Here is a 27,886-nt window from a genome sequence, read left to right as displayed (position 1 = left end):
CAAAAATACTTATTCGTAGGGTAATGAAAATAACAGAAGCAAAGATTTGGGAAGTCCAAAGTGGGTTTATGCCAGCAAGGTCATGTACGGATAAAATATTTAGCTTAAGGAAAATAAGAGAAAAAAGTTTGAGAGTAGAAAAAAAAGTTTTCTGTGCATTTGTTGACCTAGAAAAAGCTTTTGACAAGGTAGATAGAAGTAAACTTTGGGAAGTCCTGAAAGAGTATGGAGTCAATGGATGGATCCTACAAGCTATAAAAACAATATATACAGGTAGGAAAGCGAGTGTAAGAGTAAATGGGAAACTGAGTGACTGTTTCTATATTATTCCAGGAGTTAGACAAGGATGCGTTATGTCTTCGTGGTTATTTATATTATTTATGGACAAGTGTTTAAGAATGGCTCTCTTCGACGAAGAGGGTGTTGATCTCCAAACAGTAAGGGTACGTGGGTTAGCGTTCGCAGATGATAAGGTTGTTATGGCAGAGTCTATCGAAGACTTACAAAGAATGTTAAATAAACTAGATGCAAGCATGAAGAGCATGGGCCTCAAAATTAACGCAAATAAAACAAAAACTATGGTGTTCGAAGGAAAGAGTGAGAAAACGCTATGCAATATTTTATTAAATGATGAGAGAATTGGACAAGTTGATAAGGTCGTATACCTTGGTAGCTTATTTACTAGGGACGGGAAGATAGATGAAGAATTAGATAGACGCATAGACGAAGGTAAGAAGGTTATTGGTAGACTTATCAAGAAAAAGATCAATCAATCAACGCAATTGAAATGAGATTCATACGCATAATATGCGGGAAAACCCTGATGGACAAAGTAAGTAACGAGATAATTCTAAAAGAATGTGGTGCAGAAGAGACGCTAGTAGATACATGGGAAAGAAATCGGTTAAGATGATTCGGACATGTCGAGAGAATGCCAAATGAACCACTAACGAAACAAGTGTATCAAGTTAAAGTAAATGGCAGCGTGCCCAGAGGTAGACTGCGGAAAGAATGGTTAGAATGTGTGAATGAGACCCTAGTTACAAGAGACATAAGATGTCACAGAAACACGAGAGCCTGCATGAAAAAATGCATGGACATAAAAGAAGCTAGAAAAGTATTCCAGGACAGGAAAGTATGGCGTCAAATAGTTAATAAAAAGAGTATCAGTAGAGTGACTGACGCCTGAAACAAAAGACCTTGGTCACTTATGGACCCAAGTGGGGAACCTTACATAACGACTTCGTGAGGTTCTTCGCTTGGGGTGATTACTAGAGAGATTGGTCAGCAACCTGGATTGGAGAAGTGTTGCGGAACGAACGTGTTATTTACTTAAATAGCACGAGAATTCAGGATCAATCTAAAAAATCTCTATATCTTCCACACACTACTCCTTTCCCTTACCGAGCGAGTCACGCGTACCCCGAAAGGGAAATGGCTTAATGGTGTAATAATAAAAAAAAGTACACCGCCAATCAGTCCTGTAAAATAGGAACCTCAAAGGACATGAATGTATGCACGCACAACAAAATTTAGGACTCAATATTAGAACTTGGTACCTATCGCATTACTACCAAGTAGGTAATGAAAATATCACAAAAAAGCTCTACTGAACTGTTGAGAAACGCGGGCCTGAGGAATAGGGGAGGGGGACGACGTCCCGCTCTGCGCGCCTAACCAGTGATGAAGAACGCTTAACTATGTATCTGTCGGATACAGCGCGTGTAACGGAGTGTTAAGATTCAAATTTGAGAATCCTTCAATTTTTGTAACGAAGTTTAGAATTGTTTAATTTTTAAAGCTTGAAGTTAGCATCAATTAATTTTGAAAGTTTTCACTTAGATATCATTGGTGGTAGGATCGTAGCCAGAAATTTGGTCAGGTGGGAGGGGCAAAACGTAGTTATAGTTTAGATTGTTTTCACATCTATAGGAAAATGTTAAGATTCGCGAAATCTCGGGGGGGGGGGGGGGGGGGGGGGGGGGGCTGTCGGGCCCTATGGCTGGCTACGACCCTGATTGGTGGTATGAAAAAAGCTCGAAGTCCGATGGCCGACTGGGCAGAGTTGAGCTCGATCAGTTCGATCGAGCCGGTGTCGATCAGATTCGGGTCGCGCCGAGCTTGAGCCCGGCCGACTAGTTTCGAAAGCCCAAAGAACTTGGGGTTACGAATGAGGTTCTGGTACCCGATAACTTTGGGTTCTCGAATAGGTTCGGGTACCCGAAAACTCCGAGTTCTCGAACAGGTTCGAGTTCTCGAAAAATGTCGGATTCTCAAAGGGGGGAGGGTATCCGGCAGTATCGAGTTCTTGAAGATTTTATTTGCATACAATTTTATACTCGGGCAGTTTTGGGTTGCTCATTTCGAATCCGAAATCCAAATTTAAATACTTAAAATGGCGGGTCCAAAATCGCGATCCAAAAATTCCAAATTGATTTGATTTTTAGGAAAATCGATACTCGGGTCTTTTAAGATTCCTTTGTGTTCACTCAAATTCCATTGAATTCACTTCAATTTATTTGAAATCATATTGAATTCATTTAAATTGTTAAGAGTTCGTTGAATTCTATGCAATTTTTTTAATTCTTGCGAATTCTTTGGAAAGCTTTTAACGCTTCCTGGATGCAGGGAATTCTAGGAATTCAGAGAAATCACGGAAATCAAGGAATTCACAGATTTCACGGGATTCAAGGATTTCAAGGAATTAAAGGAACTTCACGAATATAAGGTATTTACGGAAATCAAGAAATTTGCGGAATTCATGGAAATTAAGGAATTGACGGAATTTAAGGAATTTACTGAATTTACAGAATTCAAGACATTTACGGATTTCAAGGAATTAATAGAATTTAAAAAGTTTATGAAATTCATGGAATCTAAGGATTTGAAAGAATTTAAGGAATTCACGGAATTCAACATAATTACTTGAATTGCGTGAATTCCTTGAATCCCGTGAATTCTGTCATTTCTTTGAATTCCTTTCTGTGAATTTCTTGATCTCCGTGAATTCCTTGAATTTCGTATATTAAGTGAATTTCGTAAATTCCTTAAATTCCGCGAATTGCTTGAATTTGGTAAATCTAGAGAATCCCGCGATTTCCTTAAATTTTGTAAATTTCTTCAATTCCATGAATTCTGTGAATTCCTGGAAAGAAATTTTTCTGATTTGTAAAATTTTTTTCTGTTTTAAATAAAGCTTGTATTCGTTTAATTTTTATCGTTGCGTAGTAACAATTATTTCATTTTTAATGTTTCCCATTTGAAATTGTTGTTATTTTAAACGATTTTTATAATTTATTAATTCAAAGGTTTGTAATTTTTTAATTTTCAACATTTTTTAAATAGTTTGATGAGTAGAATTTATATTTGAAAATTCTTTAATTTTGAAAATGCATGAATTTAATGATTAAAATTTGCTTAAATTTCGCTTAATTTATTATTGTAAATTAATAACATTAAAAACTCTTTAATTTTAAAGATTTGCATGTGAAATTTTTACAATTTTGAAGAGTTACAGTTGAAAAAAGTCAAGGCTTTAATTATGAATCTTTTAAATTGAAAGTATTTAGAATTGAAAGCATCTAAATTACGGAATTTTATATTGTAGAACTAAGATGTCATTAACAATTTTTTAAACTATATGTTTCAAAATTATTTCAATAATATATTTGTAAATTTTTAGTATGTATTTTTAAAGCTAGAAAATAAAAATATAGTTTTGTTTATTTACTTCTCTTGCAGTGTATGATACAGAAATTAAAATGCAAAAGATAAATTAGCGACGTTTTATTATTCGATTCTAAGGAAATTTTAGAGATATCGTTAGAGCACTTTTATTAATTCCGAGTTGACACTTTTTTTTTGCTCTTCATGAGTGGAGTTGCTAATTATACTTTATATATAATTGGCACAACTTTTGAAAAAGGTTTATATCCTTAAAGTTGTGATTCAAGTGAATTATACTTCCTGTGGAGCGGTTTTAAAGATGCAGATCCGATAAGTTTTAAAGATTATGCATGATTTTGCAGGAAAGCGAAATTTCTGAATAATTGTAAAATTGAATCTAACATCCAGACAGCAGATAAAATCTTTCAAGATAGTTATTCTGAGTGCGAAGTCAAGATCTTAACATAAAGGCAGTTATGGAGGCTGTTTCCATACACGTCTCTTGCTAATCTTTAATACAATCTAAAATCGTACGTAGGCCAACGCGTTTTATGCATTTTCAGTTCAGAGATTGGTTTTCGCTTGAATATAAACATCCTTTGTTAAAATTTCAATATAGAGAGATTCAATTAGAAATACATCATACTTACCAGTGATCAGTGGATTAGAAGACCTCCAAAAGTTGCAAAATGTACACTTATAATATCAAATGTAAAAAACTTGCAAATTTTAGTAAAAGATTGCTTTTTAACGAAAGTGCTTATATTTTACATTCTGTGCATATTCTTTTTTGTTTCGTCATTATTAGAAATAACCAAATAAGCAAAAAATGATAAACCTTCAAAGCATCTATTAATATTTTGTATGGAACATTTTGTAGAACAATTACTATTTTTTTGAGACTTCCTATCATGTTTACCTTAATTCAGGCTCTTCAGTCTCTAAATGCATTTTAAATGACCCGCCAGAAATAGTGGTTCAATTTTTTCTAGGTAAATGGATGTCTTAATGTTTATTATCTTGAAACTGTAGCTACCGTATTCGATCCAGAATTTTTTATTAAGAAAATTTTTACGTCAAATTCGAATTCAGCGTTCTTAAAACCCCCCTTTTCTTTCCTTTTACCAATGAAAGGTTTTATGCTATGAAATCTTGAAATTGTGATGGCCATTTTACATTTTTGAATTTTCACATCAACTTCGAAATAAGCGACTCCAAACCCCCCTTTATAAGAAATTTTCACACAAATTGGCAAAACATTTTTAATTGTTACCAACACATTGGATCTGCCATATTCAATTTTAGAATTTTGACATTCAATTTTAAGTCAGCGACCCCAAAAACCCCGCTGTAAAAAGTTTTATACGAATCCGTCGAAATCTTAAAATTATGAAAACTACTGATCATAATGTAAAAAAAGCGAATCCATAATTGATCCGCTATTTTTAATTTTCAAATTTCAGCATTAAACTCGACATTAGCAACCTTAAATACACCCTTTCACTTAGGTTTATATAAATATACCATTAATTCTTGAAGTCCTACCAGCTTTTGCAATCTCCGGGCCCACTGTGGACTGCCGAATAATTTATTACAAATTAAATTTTGTCATGTTCATCCCTCCAAAAAATGTTCGAATCCACAAAAAATAAATGTGTGCTTCTTTAAAAATTATATTCAAAGGTTCAGTAAGCCCTATGAAGGTTAACAAATATTTCACGTTAGGAAGAAATACGTTTTGGTTCATATTATTGAGAATCGTTCATATTAAGTGTATTGAATTGATCCTTAATAATTTTTTGTCACAGATGGCAACAGAATACGAAAAAAATGTCGCCTCGATAAGTTTGTTTTATATTGTCCCAAAAAACCCTTATAGATAAAAAATTAGGTTTTGTGCGTTTTAAGCGTTATTTCTTATTTTTTGTGGTTCGATTTAGCACCATTTGATTGTAATACATAAAATATCTTACTTTATAAAGTGATGCTAAAAATCGTAGATTTTTCTTAAATTTTCAGGTTCTATTTGAGTTTTTAGTCACAAATAAATAATATACATCAGCAAGAATCTATTTTAACTAGAATTTTTTTACTGAAATGAATTAATTTTACTCATTTGCTTATTTTAGAAAAATATTAATTTAAACAAAAATGAATTGCACAGTTTTTACTATCAGTTCTCCCTCCTTTTCTAGAAAAATATGTCCACAAAAAAGAAAAAGATTGTTTAAAAAATTATTCTCTCTTATGTTTATTTAGTATATGTTCAATAATAAATACTAATTATTAGAAAGTGATACACGGTTTCCTTAGATTTTATGCATATAGAGCTTGATCCCTTTTCTTATTTCGGAGTAATCGACGTAGTAAATTTCGTCTGGGTCTTTTCGACCCCCGTTTATAGTGCGAGGGTTAAAATAGTCCAATTATTCACTATTGGATATTATTATGGGATGGGAACAATAGCCTGGAATTTTCCAGTTATAACTTGTGTTATTATTTTTGATGAGAAAGCTTAATGATGGCCTTATGTGGGGACACCTTGGAATTGATGCGTTACAAATTTTCAATTTTAAGGGTTTCTGAAGGTAAATTTGGTGAATATTCAATATAAAAAAAATTATTACATAGGCACCCTTTGTAATTGTTTCGTGAAAAGTACTAGGGGTGGTTTTTGGGGACTACTATATATAATTATAGGGTCCAAAACATAACCTGAAGTATTCTGAAGGTGGCTGATTGGACTATTCGTACTCTTCATATTTTATGTTTGTTTTACATGGTCGTCATAATAACCTGGAGTTTTCTGAAGGTCACCTGGGTGAATGTTTTCAATATAAAAATTTTACAGTTGGTTTACATGGATACAATTTAGATTCATTCCATTAAAACGGTAAGGGATAGTTTTTAGGGGTTGCTGAGTATTATTATAGCATTGGAAAAATAACCTGGAGTATTTTGAAGGCGACTAGTGTATATATACAAAAAATGTATACTTGTATTTCTAATCGCATTGCGTACCTTTCGAAGTAAATATTTATTTGATGAGAAACTTCTGTAAAAAAATCTGATTAAAAATACCATTCTTTTCTTTGAAAAACCTTAATTATACTACCGAAGCGCTACTGCCTGAGATACCGTCCAATGGGAAGTGTTCTTCGCGAAAACAGTGAAAAAGCGCGTGCTTCTGCTTTTGCGAATTAAGACTCAGGTAATAATCTTTCATTAAACAAAATTATGAACCGAAACCTAAATTTACAATTGGCCTTCTTCCCTTACAAAATAAAAATAAATTTCTCTCTTAAAGTTATATTTTGTCGAAAAATAAAAGTCTTTTTCAAATTTTTATATTTCAATTCTCAAGTAGATAATCGTCGACATTTTGTCATAAATATAAAAATGGTTAGTATTGAACAAAAAATATATGATCAAATTTAATTTGCAAATAATTATACATACCAGCATTTTTACATTCAAGAGTTAAACACCAGCTTCTAATTCCTGGCTTCGTACGTGCTGCATGGAGAATCTTGCACTTCTGCAGAATGCAAAAGAGAAAAATAAAAATGAGAATTCTCATTTTTATCATATTTTCCTGAATTATTGGCTTTCTTTAAGTTGAAATTATCAAATAATGTTTTTTTCTACGTGTTCTTTACATAGAAAGCTTTGTATAGAAAATCTGAGTAAACATAATGAGAAGGGAATAATTAAAATTGATCGTATATGCTCCTCTCAAACAAATAATACATGTGACGAAAATAAATTTGTCAATAATAAAGATTGAATCGTTAAATAACATATTTTTTTCAACTAAAAATCTTTACAAAATAGCACTTCCTGCAATTGAGCATACTCTGGAAAACAAAATTTTGATTAAAAATTTAATACATAAATCGCAATACATATTATGCTGGTACTGTCTGAATGTATTACTTTCGTTTCTGCACTTGCGCGAGTAAAAATAATTTTCAATGTTAGATTTTTTCAGAAGAATACACAGACGTTCGACGTAGGAATTTATTTAAAAAAATGTTTGAACTCCCGCCTTGGGTTGAATTTGGGAATTTTTCAAATACAAATTCATAAATTTTCTATATCTATAAGAACTCTTAGATCTGTATATATTTTTAAATATATATAAGTGAAATCTTTCGCAATATTTCTCTAAAAAACAGGCGTTTGACGAAAATCTCAAAGCATTTTTGTTGCTTTTCCTCAATTCCGATTGAATAATTTGAAAAACTCGAAGGAAGGAATGTTGCCAAATTCATAATAGAACTAACAAAAATCTAAGATTTATTAATAATAAATTTTATTATTACATTTCCAGTTGAAATAATCTGACCAAAAATACTAATTTTTAACAAAATACGTTAATTTTTAAGAAATTGTTAAACATTGAAGCCAAAAAGACGAATTACCTTCAATTTTTTTTTATTATCGCTTACTTTAAATATTTTGTAAATGATATAACTTTGGTAATTTTTTGTATCAAGGAAAATCGTTTAGGCAGTTCGTTTTTATTTTTGAGCACTACGAACAGCCGTACATAGAAGTTTTAAATTAAAAAAAAAGTGGTCTCAAAAATGTTGAAAATGCTCTTTTTCGGTTTACACCGTTTTTCGGGTTTAGAAGGTCTCAAAACGTTGACATTTGACAAAAACGAAGAAGAGGGAGTCAAATTAAATAGAAATATCGTACTTTCTCTGATGAGTATGTAAGAAATAAATTTAAAAAAAGTAGTTTAATTTAAACAAAGTACTTGATTGTTTAACCAAATGTTTAAATTCTTTAAGAATAAACGCAATGGCTGAAAATTCCGGAATAAATATTTTTCCTCAAAATAATAAGCAGTTGAATATGCCCAAAAAAGACAAAGATTAAAATTTTTGACCAAAAAGAGGAATTTAAAAAAAACACATTAACCTTTAACAACATTTATGATCATTGAACCCAAAAATATGAATTATCTACAAAACAGTAGAGTATTCAACCCGAAGAAATATGATTCTTTAACTAAAAGTTAACCTTCCATCAAATAATTGCATTTTCATAAAAATAGCTTTATTTAAATCAAATATTTGATTTTTTGACCAAAAACATGAATTTCCAGTTTAATGAATAGATTCAATTTATTTTGAAACTAAAATGATGAATCTTCAATAGAAAATATAGTTTTTTTATCGTTTTGAACATAATATAAGTTATATCTGTGAATCTCAAACATTTATAAAACGTTTTCAGATTTTAATATTATTTGATAATTTTCTATGTAATGTATTTTAGATTGAGACAGGTGTGCGACATAACAATTTTCAATTAGTACGATTTTTACACATAAATAATTTATTTTCAAGTCGATTTTTAAAAACGTTTAAAATGTCTCGATTCATCATTGCAAAAGTGATAGACGGAGGCGAAGTCTTCGGATTGGGAATCGATGGAACGAGATTCGTATTCCTTATGCAAAGAGGGTCATTAAATTTTTACGTAAATTTTATATTTTAAAACACACTTCCAAAAAGTTATATCAATTTTTATCTAAATTATCCTATATCATATCACGAAAAGAGTAATCTATAAGAAAAATTTAATTTAATCCTAAATACACATACTTTCAACTTGACTTCTTCAACAGTACAATTGCTATAATTTCCGTACTGCTTATCAATAGAAGCAACTTTCTCGGGAATTTTTTTCTTGTTTCCAAGGTCCACCAATTGTTAGTGCTTTCATCTTTATTATATTGTCCACCTCCGTCATTAAAAGTGAAAATTATTTTGTATACAAAAGAAGCACCAATTAAAGCGTCGTTCAGGTACTGAAGTTTGTCTCAGTTGAAGTTAATAAATATATTGTAGCATTCCAGCTGGTATTTATAAAAAGTTGAAATTAACATTAGATAAATATAAAAAATAAACGCTCCTAATTTCGAACCTTATAAAAAAATAAGATTTTTTTTTTGAAATAAAGATTCGTAAAATATTTGTAAAGTTAACCGTTAAAAAAAACAAGAATAAAAGAGGCTTATCAAAGATGTTGCTATGTAACTCATAGAAAAGGTTTATATCCGACATTATGATGTGGGCTGACCAATCATTCGCTCACAGGCTTTCTAAATCTACTAAAATAATGGTCTGTCGTGTAAATGCTCATGTTTAAAGATACTTTAAAATAACTATTCGAATTTATTGTCATGTTTTTGTAGGATTCGTCAAGAGTTATAGAATCAAGTTTATTCAAAGTACTGTATTTCGTCCATCCAGTCGACCTAAAATAAAATAAAAGAACAGGATCCATGTCTATACCTCCATAACGGCTTAACCGATTGTTACTAAAATTTTACCAGTTATTTGTAACATAAATTTGGTGTGATTATCCTCGCGAAATTTTAATTTGGTCTATTATTTTTTTTTAATTAAAAAAAATATACATTTTTGTATTGGACAAAATTTTAAAATATACGCTATTTTGTTTAAAATTAAAATTTTGATCAAAATCGCGTGATAAGTGCACGGGAATTTCGTATTTTAACTAACCTCTTTCTATTTTTTGTTTCATATAGGCCAGTCATGAGTAGCATGGTTCACCGCATGACTATCTTTTTTTTGAAGACCTCTGCAAAATCAACTACAATTCGCTTGTTTTTAATATTTCTACATAAAAAATTACTGTAACTACTTAAAACATATGTTATTCAAATTTTATAACATCGGACTGCAATAAACAATACCTATCTCAAAAAAAATTCACAAAAAAAGCTTTTTTCTACGTATACGTACCACCTTAAAATGAGAAGAGTGTGTTTTCAAACATCAGTGTCATCGGCTTATTAGAGAAAAATATATAACGAAGGAAGAAATATTTATCTTACTCTTTTCCTCGGAACCCCCCGTATCCAGCGGCATCTATTCTTTGGGACCCACCAATCCTTCCCTATACCACAAGAGCCCCTCTAACTCACGGGATAGCCTTTATATCCGTATCCTAAAGTGATTTTGTCGTTTGATAAATAATTTTATTAGTAGTTGTCAATGGTTTTTATTGACCTTTGCTAGAGAGTTGTATTGACAATTGCTAAGGTGTGTCATAGAAAATTGTTAAATGTGGTTATTAGTCGTTGCTAGATGATGTTATAAACCTTTTTTAGGTATTATTATTAAATGATGCTAGGGTGTTATATTAACCTCTGCTGAGGGTCACAATTAGTCGTTGTTAAGGAATTTTAGTGACAGTTGCTCAGATTTTTGTTGATCATTCCTTAGGTAGTTATTGTGGTTGCTAGGGGGTTCTATTAGCCGTTGCTAGGGGATTTCATTAGCTGTTGATGAGGGTTTTTATTGGCTGTTGCTATGGTATTTTATTAGCTTATGCAAAAGGATGTCATTAACTCTTGTTAATGAATTTTTTTATCATTTCTGAAGGTTGTTATTATCCGTTGCTTGGGTATGTTATTAGCTATTGTTAAAGGTCATTATTTAGCTTTGCTAAGAGACGTTATAGAGTATTTCTAGAGAGTTGTGTTGATCATGACTGAGAGATTTTGTTAAAAGTTTCTAGTGAATGGTGTTCGCCATTATTAAAGGTTCTTACTGACTGTTGACAAGATTTGTCTTTGTCCATTTCTGGGGAGTTCTATCTATTTGATCGAGTTTTTTTTATCAATGTCTCAAATTTTTCAAAAAAATTAGGAACACTCACTAATAGTGCTGCACTTTCACCAATTACGATCGTTTTGAGTATTGAGTTCAAGTATTCCTTTCAGGAAATACTGGAATGTTTTTCTGTGAGATCTTTTTCTGTCATTGATTTTCTGGGAGCATTTTTATTGAATATAATTTGTGCAATTGTCAAGGTTTTCAAGATTTTTTATTAGAAACGGATTCCATATTAAATCCAGCAGTTTTCATATCTGGGTTGCCTAAGTTAATTCTTCTAAAAAAAACTTTAATCTTTCAATTTGAAAAAACAGTATTGAAAGCCTTTCATTTTTGACCAAACTATTTATTTTTTCGCTTTTTATCAAATTAATAAAAATGATGCGATTTATTGACTAAAATCCTACTTTCTTAAGAAAACGGTCTACTACAACTTTGCCGCATCAAATTTGTGAATGCTTTTAATCCATTTAATAATGAACGAATCCCTCTCTAACTAATAGGTATCTCACGCAAATTCGGAAAGTATTAGGTTCGCTTTTCCAGAATGCAGATTGGGTTATTTGAAAAACTTGATGCAAGGAATTATGCCAAATTCACACACATGATTAAGCCCGGCGTATTCGGCAGTATCAAAAAAATTATCAGAGGTTTTCCATACGTTCCCACAAAAATATATTTTGAAAAGATAAGCGGGACAATATGGGATTTACAAAATATTTAAATCACGTGTTCATCAAATCACTATGTAAATTTCGCATTGATTCCGGTTGTTCTTTTTTAGGATCCTAAAATAAAGTTCTTAAACATTGCTCAATAATTACTATTGTGGGGTTTACAAATTGCATACCACTAAGTTAAAGCTAGCTTTCGTTGTTCTACAGCACTGAATTTGAATTTGAAGATTTTTTTAGTTGAGTTTTCTTTTTCAAACATTTTATTTAATGCAAATGTACGGAAAAAAGTGCTTAATTAACAAGTTCTGTAAATTGAGTAAATTCCAAAAACCAAACATGTATAAACGTTCGTTATTTTGATATATTCGAAGCTCCGAAATGCTGAACTTTTTAAATAAATTTTTTTATATCATAGGATCAAGGTGTAAAGAAGGTCAACTCTTTAACAGAACAAGACAAAATAAACCGGTTGTAGTAAGCTGTGGTTTTTAAAAATAATTATTTTAGTTTAAATAATGCGACGAAAATGTAAAAACAAAATTATTTTTATGTTTCTACGTTTATTATAAAAATAAAAATTTTGTATGTCTATAACAAAAAAATCAACTGTTACCCATGTCAACTATAAATTGAAATACGATTGTATTATATGTCTGGCTTGATTATGTTAACACAATTTTACATTATAGATTTTGCATTTTCCTTAGTTTCACCATGGAAATAAATGTTACCTTTTCTTTGACTTTGAACTTTGAAAATAAAGTTTCCATATAATAATAAAAAGAATTAATACACATATCTGACAAGTAGGATTTTAAAAGCTTGCTAAATTTAAGCGTATACATAAGGGATTCCCTTTAAATTTGTAAGAGTTCTTGATCAGGCTCGTCTCATAGACTGAGTTCGGGGTAGATATTCCATAGGAGATCGTAATTTTGGATTTTTGGTGGGGCAGCTTTGCTTAATCTGCAATTAGGGGGTCGAAGAGAACTTATTCCACCTTTTAGCGGAATTTCCGATGAATAGAGATCGTAGATCTGATTGCTTCGGTTCATCGGTAGACCTTAGCCTCTGGTGCATTCTGGATCGCTTTGCTAAATTCGTCAAACAATGCGGAATTTTGTCTTGTCTCTAGATACCTTTCTGATGTATTGAAAGTCAAAGCCTTTATCATGTCTCCGTATGTTCTAGTTGGTAAATTAAGTTAGTTAGTTTATTTTAGTTTCAACCTCTTTGCACAGGTCGCAGACCTAAGCAAATATTGCAGTTGTACCTATAATGCTTTAGGATATTTTAAAAGAATCCGAGAGATTTCAAAGGATTATCATCGGACCTTATGAAATTCTTGAGATTCTTTAAATTATAAAGCTTTAAAAGTAAAGAATGTCTTATTTGGACAATTTAAAATTAAAACTCTTATAATATCTCAAGGGATATTAAAAGGGATTTCTTCAGCTTTAAAGAATTTTAGTAGAATCATACAGATATAAAGGGGTTTAATAAAAAAAATCAATCAATCAACGCGATAGTACCTACACAAAACATTCCGAATACTTCTTTTTAAACAGTGAAATTTAAAAATCGGAATCTTCAAAGTGATGATGTTCAAATTTAATTCTCGTGAACATTTAACAAAGGAATTGAAAAATGTACATTTTAAATCAGTTTCATCTGATTAAGAAAAGTAACAAACCAAACTAAAAATTAAAAATTGAATAAAGTTCCTCATTACTAATTTAAAATTTAAGAAACTTTAAAACAAATCTTTGCGAATTTAAACTATTTCAGAATTGCATATTCAAAACTGTGATTTAAAATTAAAATTACAGACATTTTAAAGATGATAAAAATTATTAATAAAAATTAATTTTATGTACAACAATAAGAGAATGATTGTATGAATTGTAATTGGAAGCTTTGAAAATAATGAACTCAAGCTTAATTGAACTGTTTAAAATTAAACAATTTCAAACTTTGTATAAAATTAAAGTATTCTTAAATTAGGATCATGAAACTAAGTCGCTATAAAACAATAATTTTTAAGTTGTGCATCATGCTTTTTAAAATCCATTATTTTAATCTAAGGTGCAAAAGGAATGAACTGTCAAAACATGAAAGAGATTCAAAATTTTAATGTGAAATATTTGAAGAATCCTTTAAGAAATATTTTCCGTATTTAAAATTGCAGTGCTTGGATGCAAAATCTTTAATTTTTTGTAACTGTCTATTAGAATTAATTATTAAAAAATAATTAGAAGATAAAATTAGATTTCAAAATAATTATACATACCAGCATTTTGACACTCAGGAGTTATACAAACCTTGCTAATTCTTGTATTCGCAAGTGCTGCATGGAGAATTTGTCACTTTTGCAGAATGCAAGAGAGAAAAAAGAAAATGAGAATTTGTAGTTTTAAAATATTTTCCTGACATAATAGCTTCCTACAACCCGAAATTATCGACTAACGTTTTATTTTTGTCTACCTGCTCTTTTTATACAAAGCTTTGAGTGCAAAATGTGAGAACACTTTATGAGAAAGGCAATAATTTACCTTGATCATATACGCTTCACCTAGACGCTAATTTTTATAAAAATAATTTTGTTAATAATAATAGTTAAGCACCCAGATAACATATTATTTGAAGCTGAAAAATGTGAAAAAATAGCTTACCAGAAGTTAAAAAATGATCAAACTCACGACTTCGGTAGACTTTGGAATTTCTTATAATTACAGATCAAAAAAAAAAAATTTAATATTTGAAACATCTTACGTCGATGTATTCTCTCTATGACTGAATTACTGAAATTCGAGCTAACATTAAATTTTTTGTTATAATTAAAGAGAAGTTGGACATTAACGATTAGTAGAATACTACTAATTTGGTAGTGGATATATATGCATTTATTCAAGTCGGGATATATTAATCAAGAAACGATAATAGTAATAATAAAAATAATATTAGGAAACGTGAAAGATAAAAAAGTTTAATAAGAAAAGGCGATTGTGTAAGATTTCAAAGTAAGATTTTTAATTTTATTGAAGCACTAAGAACGCAATGTGGTGACATTTTTATATAAAATACGTCATCTCTACAAACATTATGTCTTTGAAAGAAAAAGAAAAAACAAGAATTATTTACACAGATAATCTATAAAACCTTGTTCCCCTGACACGGAACGTCCACATGTTTTGAAAAATAAACTACAGAGTAAAAAATGTATGCCTGACTCGCAATAAATGTTATAAAAAATCTAACATCTTTCAAATTGGATGCAGACCACGTTTAAATATTTGAAATATTATTTGCAAAATCAGAACTGTTAAAAACTTTATGGTGTTCCTTTTCAGCACTAATCTTTCATCAGAATTAAATAATTTGTCTTTTAATTCAATTAGAAAAAAAAAAATCAACTTTTGCAACGAATTAAAAAAAAATTTCTTTATTCTCTTCAAACCTTTCCAAATTCTTATAAAGCTTCTAGCGTTTGTTTTTAGAGTTTAAAAATCTTTTAAAGACAAAATTTTTTTAAAACTCTTCAACTCTTCTAGATACATGTTTCTTGTATTTACTCGATTTAATTTTGTAATCTTGCCAAATAAAAACATTTTGTTTTAAAATTTTCTACCATCTTTTTCGAAATTTCAGAGAATATTTTGAAATGTTTAAAAACCTTTTCTAATTTCTTATTGAACTTTATTTTTTTTAAACAAAAAATATTAATTTAAATTTTCAAACAATTTTTCTTGAGTTTCTTTTAAATTCTACAAAATTAAGAAAATTGCCTTAAAACCTTTCAGATTCTTTTTTGACAAGTTTAAAAATATTTTACATGCCAAATTCAAGAGGCCACCAAAGCATGTTAAACATTTCGAAACAAATTTTTTAAAAAAAGGAATCATTTTATCTTATCCAGGGAACATACATTTTTTTTCATTTTCGTGAAATTTAACAAAATTCTTTAAAAATCTTTACAAGTTTTAATTATTTCTGAATCCTTTTGCAACTTCTGAATATTTTCTAAAGTTACTCATACTTTTTCTAAAAGTTTGTAATAGGAAAAAGTTCCAAAATTATGCTTTAAAATCTTATGCACTCTTTTTAAAATTTTCAGGAATTGTTTAAAAATATTCTGTAATAGTTTTTCAATTTTCTCATAGAATTGATTACAAAACAATTTTTAAAATTTTCCTATGAATATTAAGAATATTCTTTTACTCAGTTAATACCATGAAAAATTCAATTTATCTACACAAATTTTAACTTTTAAAATTTAAGATAATTGTGTCAAAGCCTTTCATATTCTTTTTCCATACATTTATAAATCTTGAAACTTCAAATTATTCTTTTTAAATAAGAACTAAACGATTAACAATTTTCCTAGAAATGTTGAAAAAATGTAATCTCCTTATATCTTTCATAATGATGAAAAAACTTATAATTTTTTTTCGAATTCTTCAAATAAGTTTTTGCTAACCTTTTTGTAAAAATAAAGTATTTTGTTGAAAATTGATATTTTCGGTTTAAAAATTCAACTCTTGTAGAAAATCAGCCTTTTTGGTTTAAAAATTCATCTCTTTTAGTTAAAATTTTATCATTTTGGTAGAAAATGAACTTTTTTGTTGAACATTCATATTTTGCGTCAAACAATTATCAGTTTTTTAGCCTATATTCGGTTCTTAATTTGAAATTTTTTAAGTTCATTATAAATTTAAATTATTTGGTTGAAAATTCAACTCTTTTGTTACGAAAAAATAAATTTGCTCGTCTTTACTGTTTCGTAGACGCTGTTTTGTTTTGTTTTAGTCAAATTTGGGGCCTTGAGTTTTTGGACCGATTAATTTGAATAACAAACAAATTTTTTATATTTCAAATAATAGTTTGAGGTTGTCTACGAACAACTTTCTAGTAGGCGCAAGCCGTCGAATTTCAATAATTTTTCCATAATATTTTCGAGAAAGCTCGGTTCACTTTTCTCTTGGTCAGCAAATGTGTTATGAATCATGTTTCAAGGATTACCATGAGTAAAGCTACTTGATTTCGAGATTTAACATCTATGCAGGATAAATGATACTACTAGGGTGTGGCGAACAGGTCGACCAGTTTGTAAATTTCTTTTCGAAACATCATAGGACCCAGCTCAAGAAACTTTAACTCAACATTTAATTATGATTTATGATTCGTTCGACGTTCAAGCTATATTAGATTGCTTTTTCAATATCTTCCCTTCCATTCTTTGATTTTTTTCGGGTCAATTTATATAATGATAAACGATACACATGGGAAAATCAATTCGAGAATCCTCTTTGGTGATTTTCAAACTAAAGATATTACCCTGATCCCAATTGCTTTTGTACTTTAGGTTTATTTCAATACTTATTTTCATGTTTATCATGCGTCTCTTATGTTCAATGAATCATTATCAAATTTAAATATATTTTTCATTTTGAAGTACTATAAAATATAATTATTAATAATCATAAATTAAAACAAATATTAATATAGCTACATCGCTTTTTTTTAATTTTCATTCTAACTTGAATGTCAATTTCAATATTAACCTTCATTTAAATTTAAATTTTGCATTAAGATTATGTAATATCGAATCTTTTTTTTATTATTTCAATTTCGCAGACTTAAGATAGAAAACTCTCAAATTAAAAGAATATATTACTACAAATTTTTAAACTTAGATGAATTTTAAGAATAAAAGTTAAGTTTTCAATCCAATATTATTCCTATATTTAATAGCTTAATTATGGAGAGTCAGAAATGATTTTGATTTTTAATTAAAATGAATTGCAATTTAAAGTTTTTCAATCTTGAAGACTTGCAATGGAAATCCATTAACTTTAAAGATGTAAAATTTCTTCTAATTTTGATGATTTTGAAAATAAAAATGTAAGTTTCTAATTCCAACATTGCAAAATAAAGAAGGCTGGAACATTAAACAAAATAATATCATATTTAATTGTACAACTTCAAACTTGTATAATTTTTAATTGTTAAACTCAAAAACTCGTTTAATCTTCAAGGTTTGTAAATGAAAATCCTCAAATTTGAACCAATTTGAAGATCAAAAGTCAAATTTTTAAATCGAAACGTTCAATACTGAAGAATGTGTCCATTATAAAGTTAACTTTTTAAGTTTAAAAAGTTATAACATGAAGTTCTACAATTTTGAAATCACAATGAAAAACTCCTAAATTTTAAGGAGTTATGAATAAAATGTATTAAAATTGTATGACTTTGAAGATAAAAATACAATTTATTACCATTTTAAATCTGCAAAATTCAACAAATTTATGAAGTCAACAAAATTACCGAATTTTTATTTGTCAATTTTCAAAAATCTTCTAGTTTGAAATAATTAAAATTCAAAGATCTGCAATTACAAAGAGCTACAATTAATAATTATTGAATTTTTAAACTATAAAATTATAAATAATTCATTTTGTAATATTTTTATTCTAGAAGTTTGCAATTCTTCAATTTTGACGATTTTAAATTTGGAACTCCTTACGTTTTAAGATTTACAATTTAAAAAATCTGAAACTTTGATGATTCTGAAATTTAAAAGTCAAGTTTTCAATTACATGTCTAAAAAATTAAAGAAGTTTCGAATGTGAAGGATCAAAATGACAAAATTTGTAATGATAATACTTGAAACTTGCATAATTGTTATTTGTACATTTCCAAAATAAAATTTTCTTGAGTTTAAAAGATGTAAAATCTTCGAAATGGACGAAATTTTAAATGTAAATCATCATACGTATAGCATATTTGATTTTAGAACTTAAAACTAGCAACATTTCTAATTGAAAATTTTCAAAATTAAGAACTCTTTGAGATTTAGAATTTTAAGTTCCATAATCTTGAAGAGCTAGAATAGAAAATTCTTGTATTTTTAAAATAAAGAATTGCAAATCATTCAATTAAAAAAAATTATATCTTGAGTGTATGTAGTTTTAATATTGCTCAATTTGAAATATTTATCAATTTTATTCAGAATCTTCAGTATTAGATAAATCAAGTTGAAACATTTTCGTAATTCAAATTGTTTCTAACATATAAAATCCTACTTTATAATAGTAATGAAATGTTTACATAAATGGTTTGAGCAATTTATTATTGTTTTTGGCAATGTCGTCTTAGAACATAGTTAGAAAGTCGCGGTTTTCCGAAGTAATTTCCGAAATAATCAATTAAATTTAACAGAAATATTTATATAAATAATTTATTAATATTTATAAAAATATTCCCTTAGAATAATCCAAGAACGTTGCAGGTTCCAGTTAAATATTTAACTTTTTGTCCACCTTTTTGATTATATTAAGGTTATAATTAATTCAAGTTAATGAAATAATTGTGTAAACAATTTATTATTATTTTTAATAATATTCTCTTTATACATTGCATTAAACTTGCATTTTTCTAACATTTTCCACTTTTCATCCATTTTTCAATCACAGTAAGGTCATAATTTATAAAATTTTACTAAACTAATTTTTTAAACAATGTATTATTGCGTTTAATGATATACGAACTGAATAATTTTACAAAGTTGCGTTTTTTATCAATTGTTTAATTAAAGTGAGGTTATAATTAATTTTCGTTAAAAAACATTAATGTTTGAACAAATTATTATTGTGTTCAATAATGTTCTCTTAAGATAATGCTAAAAAGTTGCGTTTTTTTCTAAATACTCAACTTTTTCCCCATTTTTACTTAGAACTGGGTAAACAATAATGCAATTTAACGAAAATTATCATTTTGTGTCAACTTTTCACTTAGAATGAGGTAAGAATTAATTCAAGTTAACAAACATAATTGTTCCAACAATTTATTATTATTTAAAATAATATTATCTTTGAAGAAAGCAAGAAAGTTGTTGTTTTTCTGAAATATTTAACTTTTTCTCCACTTTTGACTTAAAGCGGAACAAATAAGCGGGACAACAATTGCTGTTTATAACTATCTTTTCTTCCATAGTTCCTAAAAAGTTAATTTTTGGTAAATTTTTTCATTTGCTTTGGCTTTTTAGTAAGGAAGAGACAATAAATAAACAATTAAGATAATCATTTTTTAAGTAGTCTCTTTCTTTGTTGTGAATATATATATCAAATAAAACAGATTTTATTAATAATCTTAAAATTTTCTAAATCGATCATGCTAAATGTACATTTTCCTTTAAGAAGTCACCTTCAGCCTTTTTTTAAATCCATTTTATTATTTGCTCTTGACTAAAGAGTAAAAAAAGCTGAACATTTCAGAGAAAACATTAATCTTCTAGCATTACTCTAAAAAAAGTTGTTTACAAGCCATAATAAATTGTTTAAACAGTCATTTTTATTAACTTGCATTAATTACTATCTCATAAGAAATAAGTGGACAAAAAGTTAAAAATTTCAGATAAAACCACCATTCTCGAGTAATAATATGGGAAAATATTATAAACAATAACGATTTATTTAAAGAATTTTTTTACTCATTGCATTTATTTTTCCCTCGCTCTAAGTAAAAAGTGGATAAAAAGTTGAATATTTCCGAAAAACTTGTATCTTTCTAACTTTATTTTAAGAGAATAATATTATAAGTAGTAATAAATTGCTCAAGTAATTTATGTAATTATCTGATGGTTCATAGAAGTAATGTTTTTATGCATTAGAAACAATTCGTATTTGAAAACCCGCAAAAAATTATAATAAGCGTCAAAAAGTCGGAAAACCTAATTTCTAACTTATGGGTTTTTTGGGAGCCGGTATAATAGATTTGTGGGGTGATATTGAAAACAATAATTTAAAATGGCTTGTGGAGCCTCTCTAAATATCGTTTTTTTAATGCACTTTTTGTGTGGATTCGAATAAATTTAAGAGCGATATGCATGAAAATTCGAAAAAAAATGTTATACATGAACTCTATAATTTTAAAACATTATACACTGAAAATTTAACTATTGCATTTTTTGTTGGAAATTTATTCTTCAAACGAATAAAACTTCTATCAGGAAAAATGTTAAAAACTCTTTTCACTAGAAGAGAATTCGTCTTAAGTAAATTCCAAGATCCAATGATTGTATCAAAGATAATTTTATCTTACACCTAACTTATAAAACAAGCATTCAACACGTGAAATCAATTTCAAGAGTAGTTTAAAATGGTTCTTCTCGATTTTCCTTTCCTGTGAATGAATTCCTAGGTGTCAGGATAACAAAGGTTGTACCCTAAATCAGATTATCGCAGCCTATCGGCAAGATCAGAGGAGCGTGCAACAGTTGTAAGTTCTAGGATCGACATTCGCGGCCCATAAGCCAGGTGGGACCTCTTATTACTCCGACAAGCTGTCTCCCTGTCGTAAAAGTCGAGTATCGGATATGAGTGCGATTTTTGTTGAATAAGTGTGTGAGCTAGGTCCCCTTGTGAGAGGATGTGTGTGAACACTCGTTGCCCGATCGTGGGTGTCGGTCCCACGCGTCTAGGTGGGGCCCACTCTCCTGAGCCTCACACTCCTCTCTCATCTCGCGGACCACGTCATTACATATATGGAGGGTACAGTCTCCCAAAGCCGATGCACACGATTCTTGGTTCAGTGAGCTTATGAGAAGAACATATTTCCGAGAGTCTTACAGCTAATTTCGTCAACAATGAGATAAGAGTTTTATAAATTGGGGTGTGATTCTCAATATTGAGAAAATTGGGAATTCCAATTTTGAATGTTACAGAAGGTACACAATGAAAAACTTGAAAACAAACCTGTTGAATAAAAATACGAAATGATTACAAATTTTGGAATAGAAATTAACCGAGGAGAAAACAACTTTTAAAAATACGATTCTGGGAAAGTGGATTACGCTGAATTACGCGGGATTACATCTGTATAAGGAATTACTTTGGATTACCCAAGGTTACTCGGATTGGAGAGAATTTCTCTGCATTATATAAAATTGTGGTGAATTACTCGATTTTTTAAACAAAATGGATTACTTTTAAAGAAAGTTGCTAAATGTTCAATAAAGTAGATGAACTTTTAACCAAGTAGTAAAATATTCGACCTAGAAGATTAATTTTTTACCTTTAAAAAGACACTTTTTAACATAGTAGTTGAACTTTTAACTGAAAAATTACTTTTACAGCCAAATAGTTGAATTAAATAGTAAAAAAGACAAATTTTTCCCTAAAAATGAAATATTACAAATTTCAATTAAAGAATAATTTTTCAACAAAATAGTATCATTGTCACTCAAAGAGATCAATTCTCAACTAAAATAAAGAATCTTCAAAGAAAAAAAATCTTCTTAAAGAAAATGTAGAATTTTCTACAAAGCAGATTAATTTTTAACTAGAGAAAAGAATTCTCAAAGAATAATGTAATAATTTATATTTGAGGAAGAACAGATTTTAATTTTAAATAGAAAAAGTTGAAGTCAAGCAAAAAAGACGAACTTTCAAGAAAATAGTTCATTCTATAACCAGAAACGATCATTTTTAATATAATTGTTTGTTTTTATCAAAAAGTTAATTGTCACCCAAATAGTTGTACTTTTAACCCTAAAATACGCATTTTTAACAAAACAGTTGAACTTTAAATTAAAAAAATACTATTCTACAAAATTGTAACATACAACTAAAAAAAATTTTGAACTTAAAAGATTAATTTTCTACAAGGTAGAATAATTTTCAACTTAATATTTGAATTTTCAACCAAAAAATTGAATTTTAAACCGCGAAGATTAATCTTCAACGAAAAAGACGAATTGAAAACAATGTGAACTTTTAACGTAACACTTGAATTTACAACTTCAAAATATGAATTTTGAACCGAAACATATGAATTTTCAACTATAAGAGAAGTATTTTTAACCAAGAGTAATAATTTTTTGCCAAAAAAGACGAATTTTTAACAGAAGAAATAAATGGAAAAATATTTTTTCTTATCTATAAAATGAAATATGAAAAAAAATAGTTAAGTTTTTAATAAATAGTGAAATCTTCAACCTACGAGAGGACTTATCAACTAGAAAAAAAAATGGAATATTTAACAAATTGATTCAAGTATCAACTAAATATTTGAATGTTCTTCCATGAAGAGTAATTTTCTATCAAAAACGACCAATATCTAAAGAAATACATTATTTTTAATCCACTACGTAAATTTTCAACTTAAAGGATAAATTTACAATAAAAAATATATATGTTAAATTTTAAGCTATAAAAATGAATTGTCAAAAAAATAGTTAAATTTTTAACAAAATTATTTTAAACTGAAATAAAAAATCTTCCACCAGAAAGTTAATTATTAATAAACCAGTTCAAAGCAAAGAAGTGAATTTCCTACTAAAGATTTAAAATTTTTGTTTACCTAAAATATGAGTTTTCAAGGAAGAAGATGAACTTTGAAACTTTCTACAAAAAAAAAAAATAGACGAATTGTCAAAAAAGTATATGAACTTCAACTAAAAAAGAATGATTCTGCTGTATTAAAAAATGATTAAAAGTGGATTATTCAGTATTACAAGTGGATTACTCCGAATAAAATGTATTACATGTAGATTACTCTAGATACAAGCTTATTGGACGGATTACAAGCGGATTACCAGTTCAGGAAATCGAGCAGTCCAGCGCATTTCAAGAGTGGTTTCACATCGGAATTAACTGAAATAAAACATAAAAATGATAAAAATCCACTATCAGTTGATTCAAAGTGTAATGAGTAATTTTCACGATCTTTTAAAAATCGTAAGCTGCTTCTGTTCTAATTATATTGATGTACAATTTTATTATATTTTGAAATTTATTTTATTAAGGAAAACTCCATTAATTACTAAGGCTTTTTTATCGGGGGGGGGGGGGGGGGGGGGGGGGGCGGTCCAAAGTATTATGGACTATTATACACATTATTTTATTATTGATTAGATTTATTCTTTATTATGTAATATTTCATGTTGCATAGTGCAAAAATAAAATCGATAAATTTACCATGAAATCTCGTGGAATCCCTGCAAATCTTTGAAATCCTTTAAAATCTCACGTATCTAGAAAAAACTTTTTCCCTTACCATTTTTTCAATCAAGTGAAAATTTCTTCAAATCCTTTAAATTCCATAGCTATCGTACAGTATCTTATGAAATCCCTTTGAAAGTTTGAGCTTCCTGGAAATTATTTAAAATCATTTAAAACCCGTGGAAGTCGCGTCAAAGCCTTTGAGATACCGTTGCAATTTTTTGAAATCCTTGAAATCACTTTAAGTCTCCAAAATTTTATAAAAAACACTCATAGTTCATTTGGTTTACTTTAGATATTATTAATTGTAATCTATTTCAATCTCCAAGTTCATTTTGAATTGATCTCAGTGCGGATTTCTAAATTAAACTCTTCAAATTTTTTAATATGTTTGTACGTCAATTCGGTGCCAACTGTCAACGGTCTCAAACTGGGCAAGTCAAGAACCGACGTTACAACTGTGCCTTCTGTTCTTTCAACTTAAAAGTCCACGTGCACATGTGGTACACTTCCATCTGTGAACCTCTCAATTTTCTTTTTCCAACTCAGAGACGATATATTACTACAAATTTAGAACCTCCTTTCAGAAAAAATCTCAAACTCTAATCTATAGGATCGGGAGATCTTTAACACAAATCTGCATTATTGCAATAGATCCAACTTTATTAAAAGGAGTGATAGATGAAGGAGAATGCAATTTGAATGCTCGTGATAAGGATCGCAATTTTTATAGAATGGGCTCAGTAAAATATCGCCAAGTGCAAAAACTCTGGAGTTCTTTGGACCACCAAAAATGAGGGCCTGAGTCTTCAAGGACGACCTTGCACCTGAACCCTGGCGATCCAGGTAGCCATCCTGGTCTGTTTCACGCCAAAAGATCTGCTGGGTAGATTATTCATGCAGTTGGTTTCGAAAGCCCAAAGAAGCATCCCGATACGGCCTTAATAAATCTGCCTAATACAAGAGGCGCGGTTCCACTGAATCCTCTGAATCCTCTCTGCGAATCCTATCTTAAGGGAGCGTTCATAACACCATAGGATGCAAATCCAGGAGGGCCATTTTGGCTCAGCTACCTCGTTATAAATCTTCCAACCGATCGTCGATGTACGAGACTTCATCTTCGGAAATCTATCCTTGGTGGAAGATCGATCTACGAACTTTCTTGAAGATCAGCGACTCGATCCGACTCGAATTTCCGGTTTTCATTGTGCATGCTTCCACTCTTGTCTCTTTTGTCTCATATATCTATGTCTTTCTTTCTTTCACTTTGGAACACCTTCTTCTTTCTCGGTACTTTCTTTCCTTTTATATGTTTCTCTTTCTCTCTGGGCTGATCCAATGATTCTAAAGACTAGATTGTAAGCGAGACGACCCTCTTGTATCAAGTTGTTCTTTTAGAAGCGTGGGCGCGCCCTGATTTTCGCGTTAGGATAGAGGAGAGATTTCCAAAGTTGGTTCACCGGATATAGTTTAGGTTGTCAGATCATTGTTTCGAGGAAGGAAAGGTCACAGAAAAGACCTGAGCTAGTCGAAATTTTTGTCCTAATTTGACTCTACATAACACCAACAGGACCTTTTTGAGTCCTATTTAAACCACTGCGTCCTTTTATGTAGGCCTCATTAACGGTGGATTAAATTGTCTAAATTCATTAATTAATATTTACAAAAATAAATCTATTGTTTAATGTCTTATCTATCTAGTTACATAAGACCGTCAACCGCGAAAATGAAATTTAACACTTTTAAAACAGGAAGAGTTTTTGGACAACTATAGGGTCAAAATGAAGTTAATTTATCTTCAGCGACGTAAAATAACTCTATTCTAAACCTATAATTGTCCAACAACTTCGGAATTTGAACAGTGTACACTGTAGTGAGTAAACAAATATTTTAATTTTCAAGCCAAAAAGATTATTTTTAGGAGGCATTTGAATTTTTATCTCGATAAGACAAATTATCGACAATAAATTCATTTTCAGCCAAGAGAGATTAAAAATTGTCAACCAAGAAAGAGTACTTTTGCACCATAAAGATACATTTTCAATCTAAACAAACCAATTTTAAACAGAACAGTTGGATCTATCGCCAAAAAACTTATAAGTTTCAAAAAAATGTAATTGTTAAACATGAGAAGATGAATGTTCAAAAAGAAGGTGAATTTTCAAAAAAGAAATATAATTTTCTAACCAAATAGTTAAATTATCAACTAAAAGAGAGAAATTATTAAGTAGAAATAGACTCATGTCATTTGCAGTTAAAAACAAAAATTTTGTAACAATAAAAAAATCAATCTTCAACTAGTTGCATTTAAATAAAAACAACGTATTTTTAATAAACAGTTAAATCATATCAAAAATGATAAACCTTCAACAAATAAGTTAAATTTTCTACCTTAAATGGATCAATTTTTAACTTTAAAGAATAACTATTTCACCAAACATGAAATAGTTAAATTTTTACATAAATATGAATTTTTCACACAAAAAAAATTTCCAGCAAAATAAATAAATATTTACAAAAATGTTAATTTTGAACTAAATAGTTTAATTAAGTGACTATTTGAATATTTAGTTTTGAATATTTTTTTGAAAATTTTAAATATTCAAGCGAAGAAGACGAATGTTCCAACATACGGTTGAATTTTCAACCGGAAAATATGAACTTTTAACTACAAGAGAAGAATTGTTAACAAAAAGGATTGAATTTAAATCAAAGAAGATAAATTTTCAACAAAAAATTATGAGTTTTCAACGGAAAAGTTAATTTTCAATCAAGAATGATGAAAGCAAAGAATTTTTAATAAAATCGAAGAATCCTCAAACAAAATTCTGAATTCAAGAAAAAAACATGAATTTTCTATAAAACAGTTTAATTTTCAGTTTGAAAATATAATTATTTTAACTCGACAACATAAATTTTTAACAAACACAGAAGAATATTTCACCGAGATTATGAATTTTTTCCCAAATTTTCAATCAATTTCTCAATAAAAGAAGATAGAAAAATTCAACAAATCGAGTTTCTCGTTCAACAAAATAGTTGAAATTTCTACTAAAACTGAGAATCTTCAGCCAAATACATGCATTTTTATCAAAATAGTTTAATTTTAAAACAAGTAAATTAAATGTTCAACCAAATATGAAATCGTTAAATTTAAAGTTCAAAAAACGAAATTTTAAATAAAATATTTGGATACTAAAAAAAGGACAAATCTTTAACAAACAAGATTAATTTACTACCCAAATAGAAATTCTAGAAAATTGCCTGTACCAGTAACAAAAAAAAAATAATAAAAAAAAATAACGGAACAGATAATTTTTTTAATCTTTTCTTTTCAGAACAATCTAAGTACATAACAGATTGATTGCTTAAATTGCAAGAATTTTTCATAACGAATAAAAAATATAAAATAGATTCGTCGCATGCGCCTAATGCTAATGTTTTGCTCTCGGTATCAGCAATCTTGCTATAGTTATTGTAACAGACCAAAACACATTGCAAAAGGTTAAGGTTGTAACTAAAAGTATTTCTGTGAATTTTTACAGAAGCTGGATCAGAGTAAGATTGAAAGCCCCCCCCCCCCCACCCCGGAGACTTTGGAATTGCGCAGGGTTTTCAACATCACTATTTCTGTAACCAGTTACAGGTGTGCCTTGCCTTTTTTGTACAAAATTTTCTCTTCCAAATCATAATCATAATTCTTTTCAAAAATCCACCGTTCCTAGTCAAATTTGGAATTATTTGCTGTGTTCGGAGACAAATTTATACATTATTCCACTTCTTTTTAAGTCAAGGTGTTAAAATAGTGTATACATTTTTATTACAAAATAGTACAATAAAACCATAAACTGTTTTTAACTTTTCTAGATATCATGTAAATTAT

General features: G+C 29.0%; 1 protein-coding gene across 2 annotated transcripts in view; it reads right to left on the bottom strand.

Annotated features, from left to right (window-relative positions):
* LOC117169139 (spore coat protein SP85-like) overlaps positions 1-27,886 on the bottom strand; it is a 112,357-nt gene that overhangs the window by 32,542 nt on the left and 51,929 nt on the right. Inside the window, exon 1 of one of the 2 annotated variants that reach the window (XM_033355333.1) lies at positions 7,126-7,176. The exons of the other annotated variant lie outside the window; for it this stretch is intronic. Within the exon in view, the coding sequence (XP_033211224.1) occupies positions 7,126-7,131 (6 nt within the window). The 5' untranslated portion in view covers positions 7,132-7,176. Of the gene's footprint in view, positions 1-7,125; positions 7,177-27,886 lie in introns of those variants that run through there. 2 annotated transcript variants of the gene reach the window in all.

This window comes from Belonocnema kinseyi, chromosome 3 (genome assembly GCF_010883055.1).
Source record: "Belonocnema kinseyi isolate 2016_QV_RU_SX_M_011 chromosome 3, B_treatae_v1, whole genome shotgun sequence".
Taxonomy (NCBI): domain Eukaryota; kingdom Metazoa; phylum Arthropoda; class Insecta; order Hymenoptera; family Cynipidae; genus Belonocnema; species Belonocnema kinseyi.
This window is presented reverse-complemented; position numbering and strand designations above follow the sequence as displayed.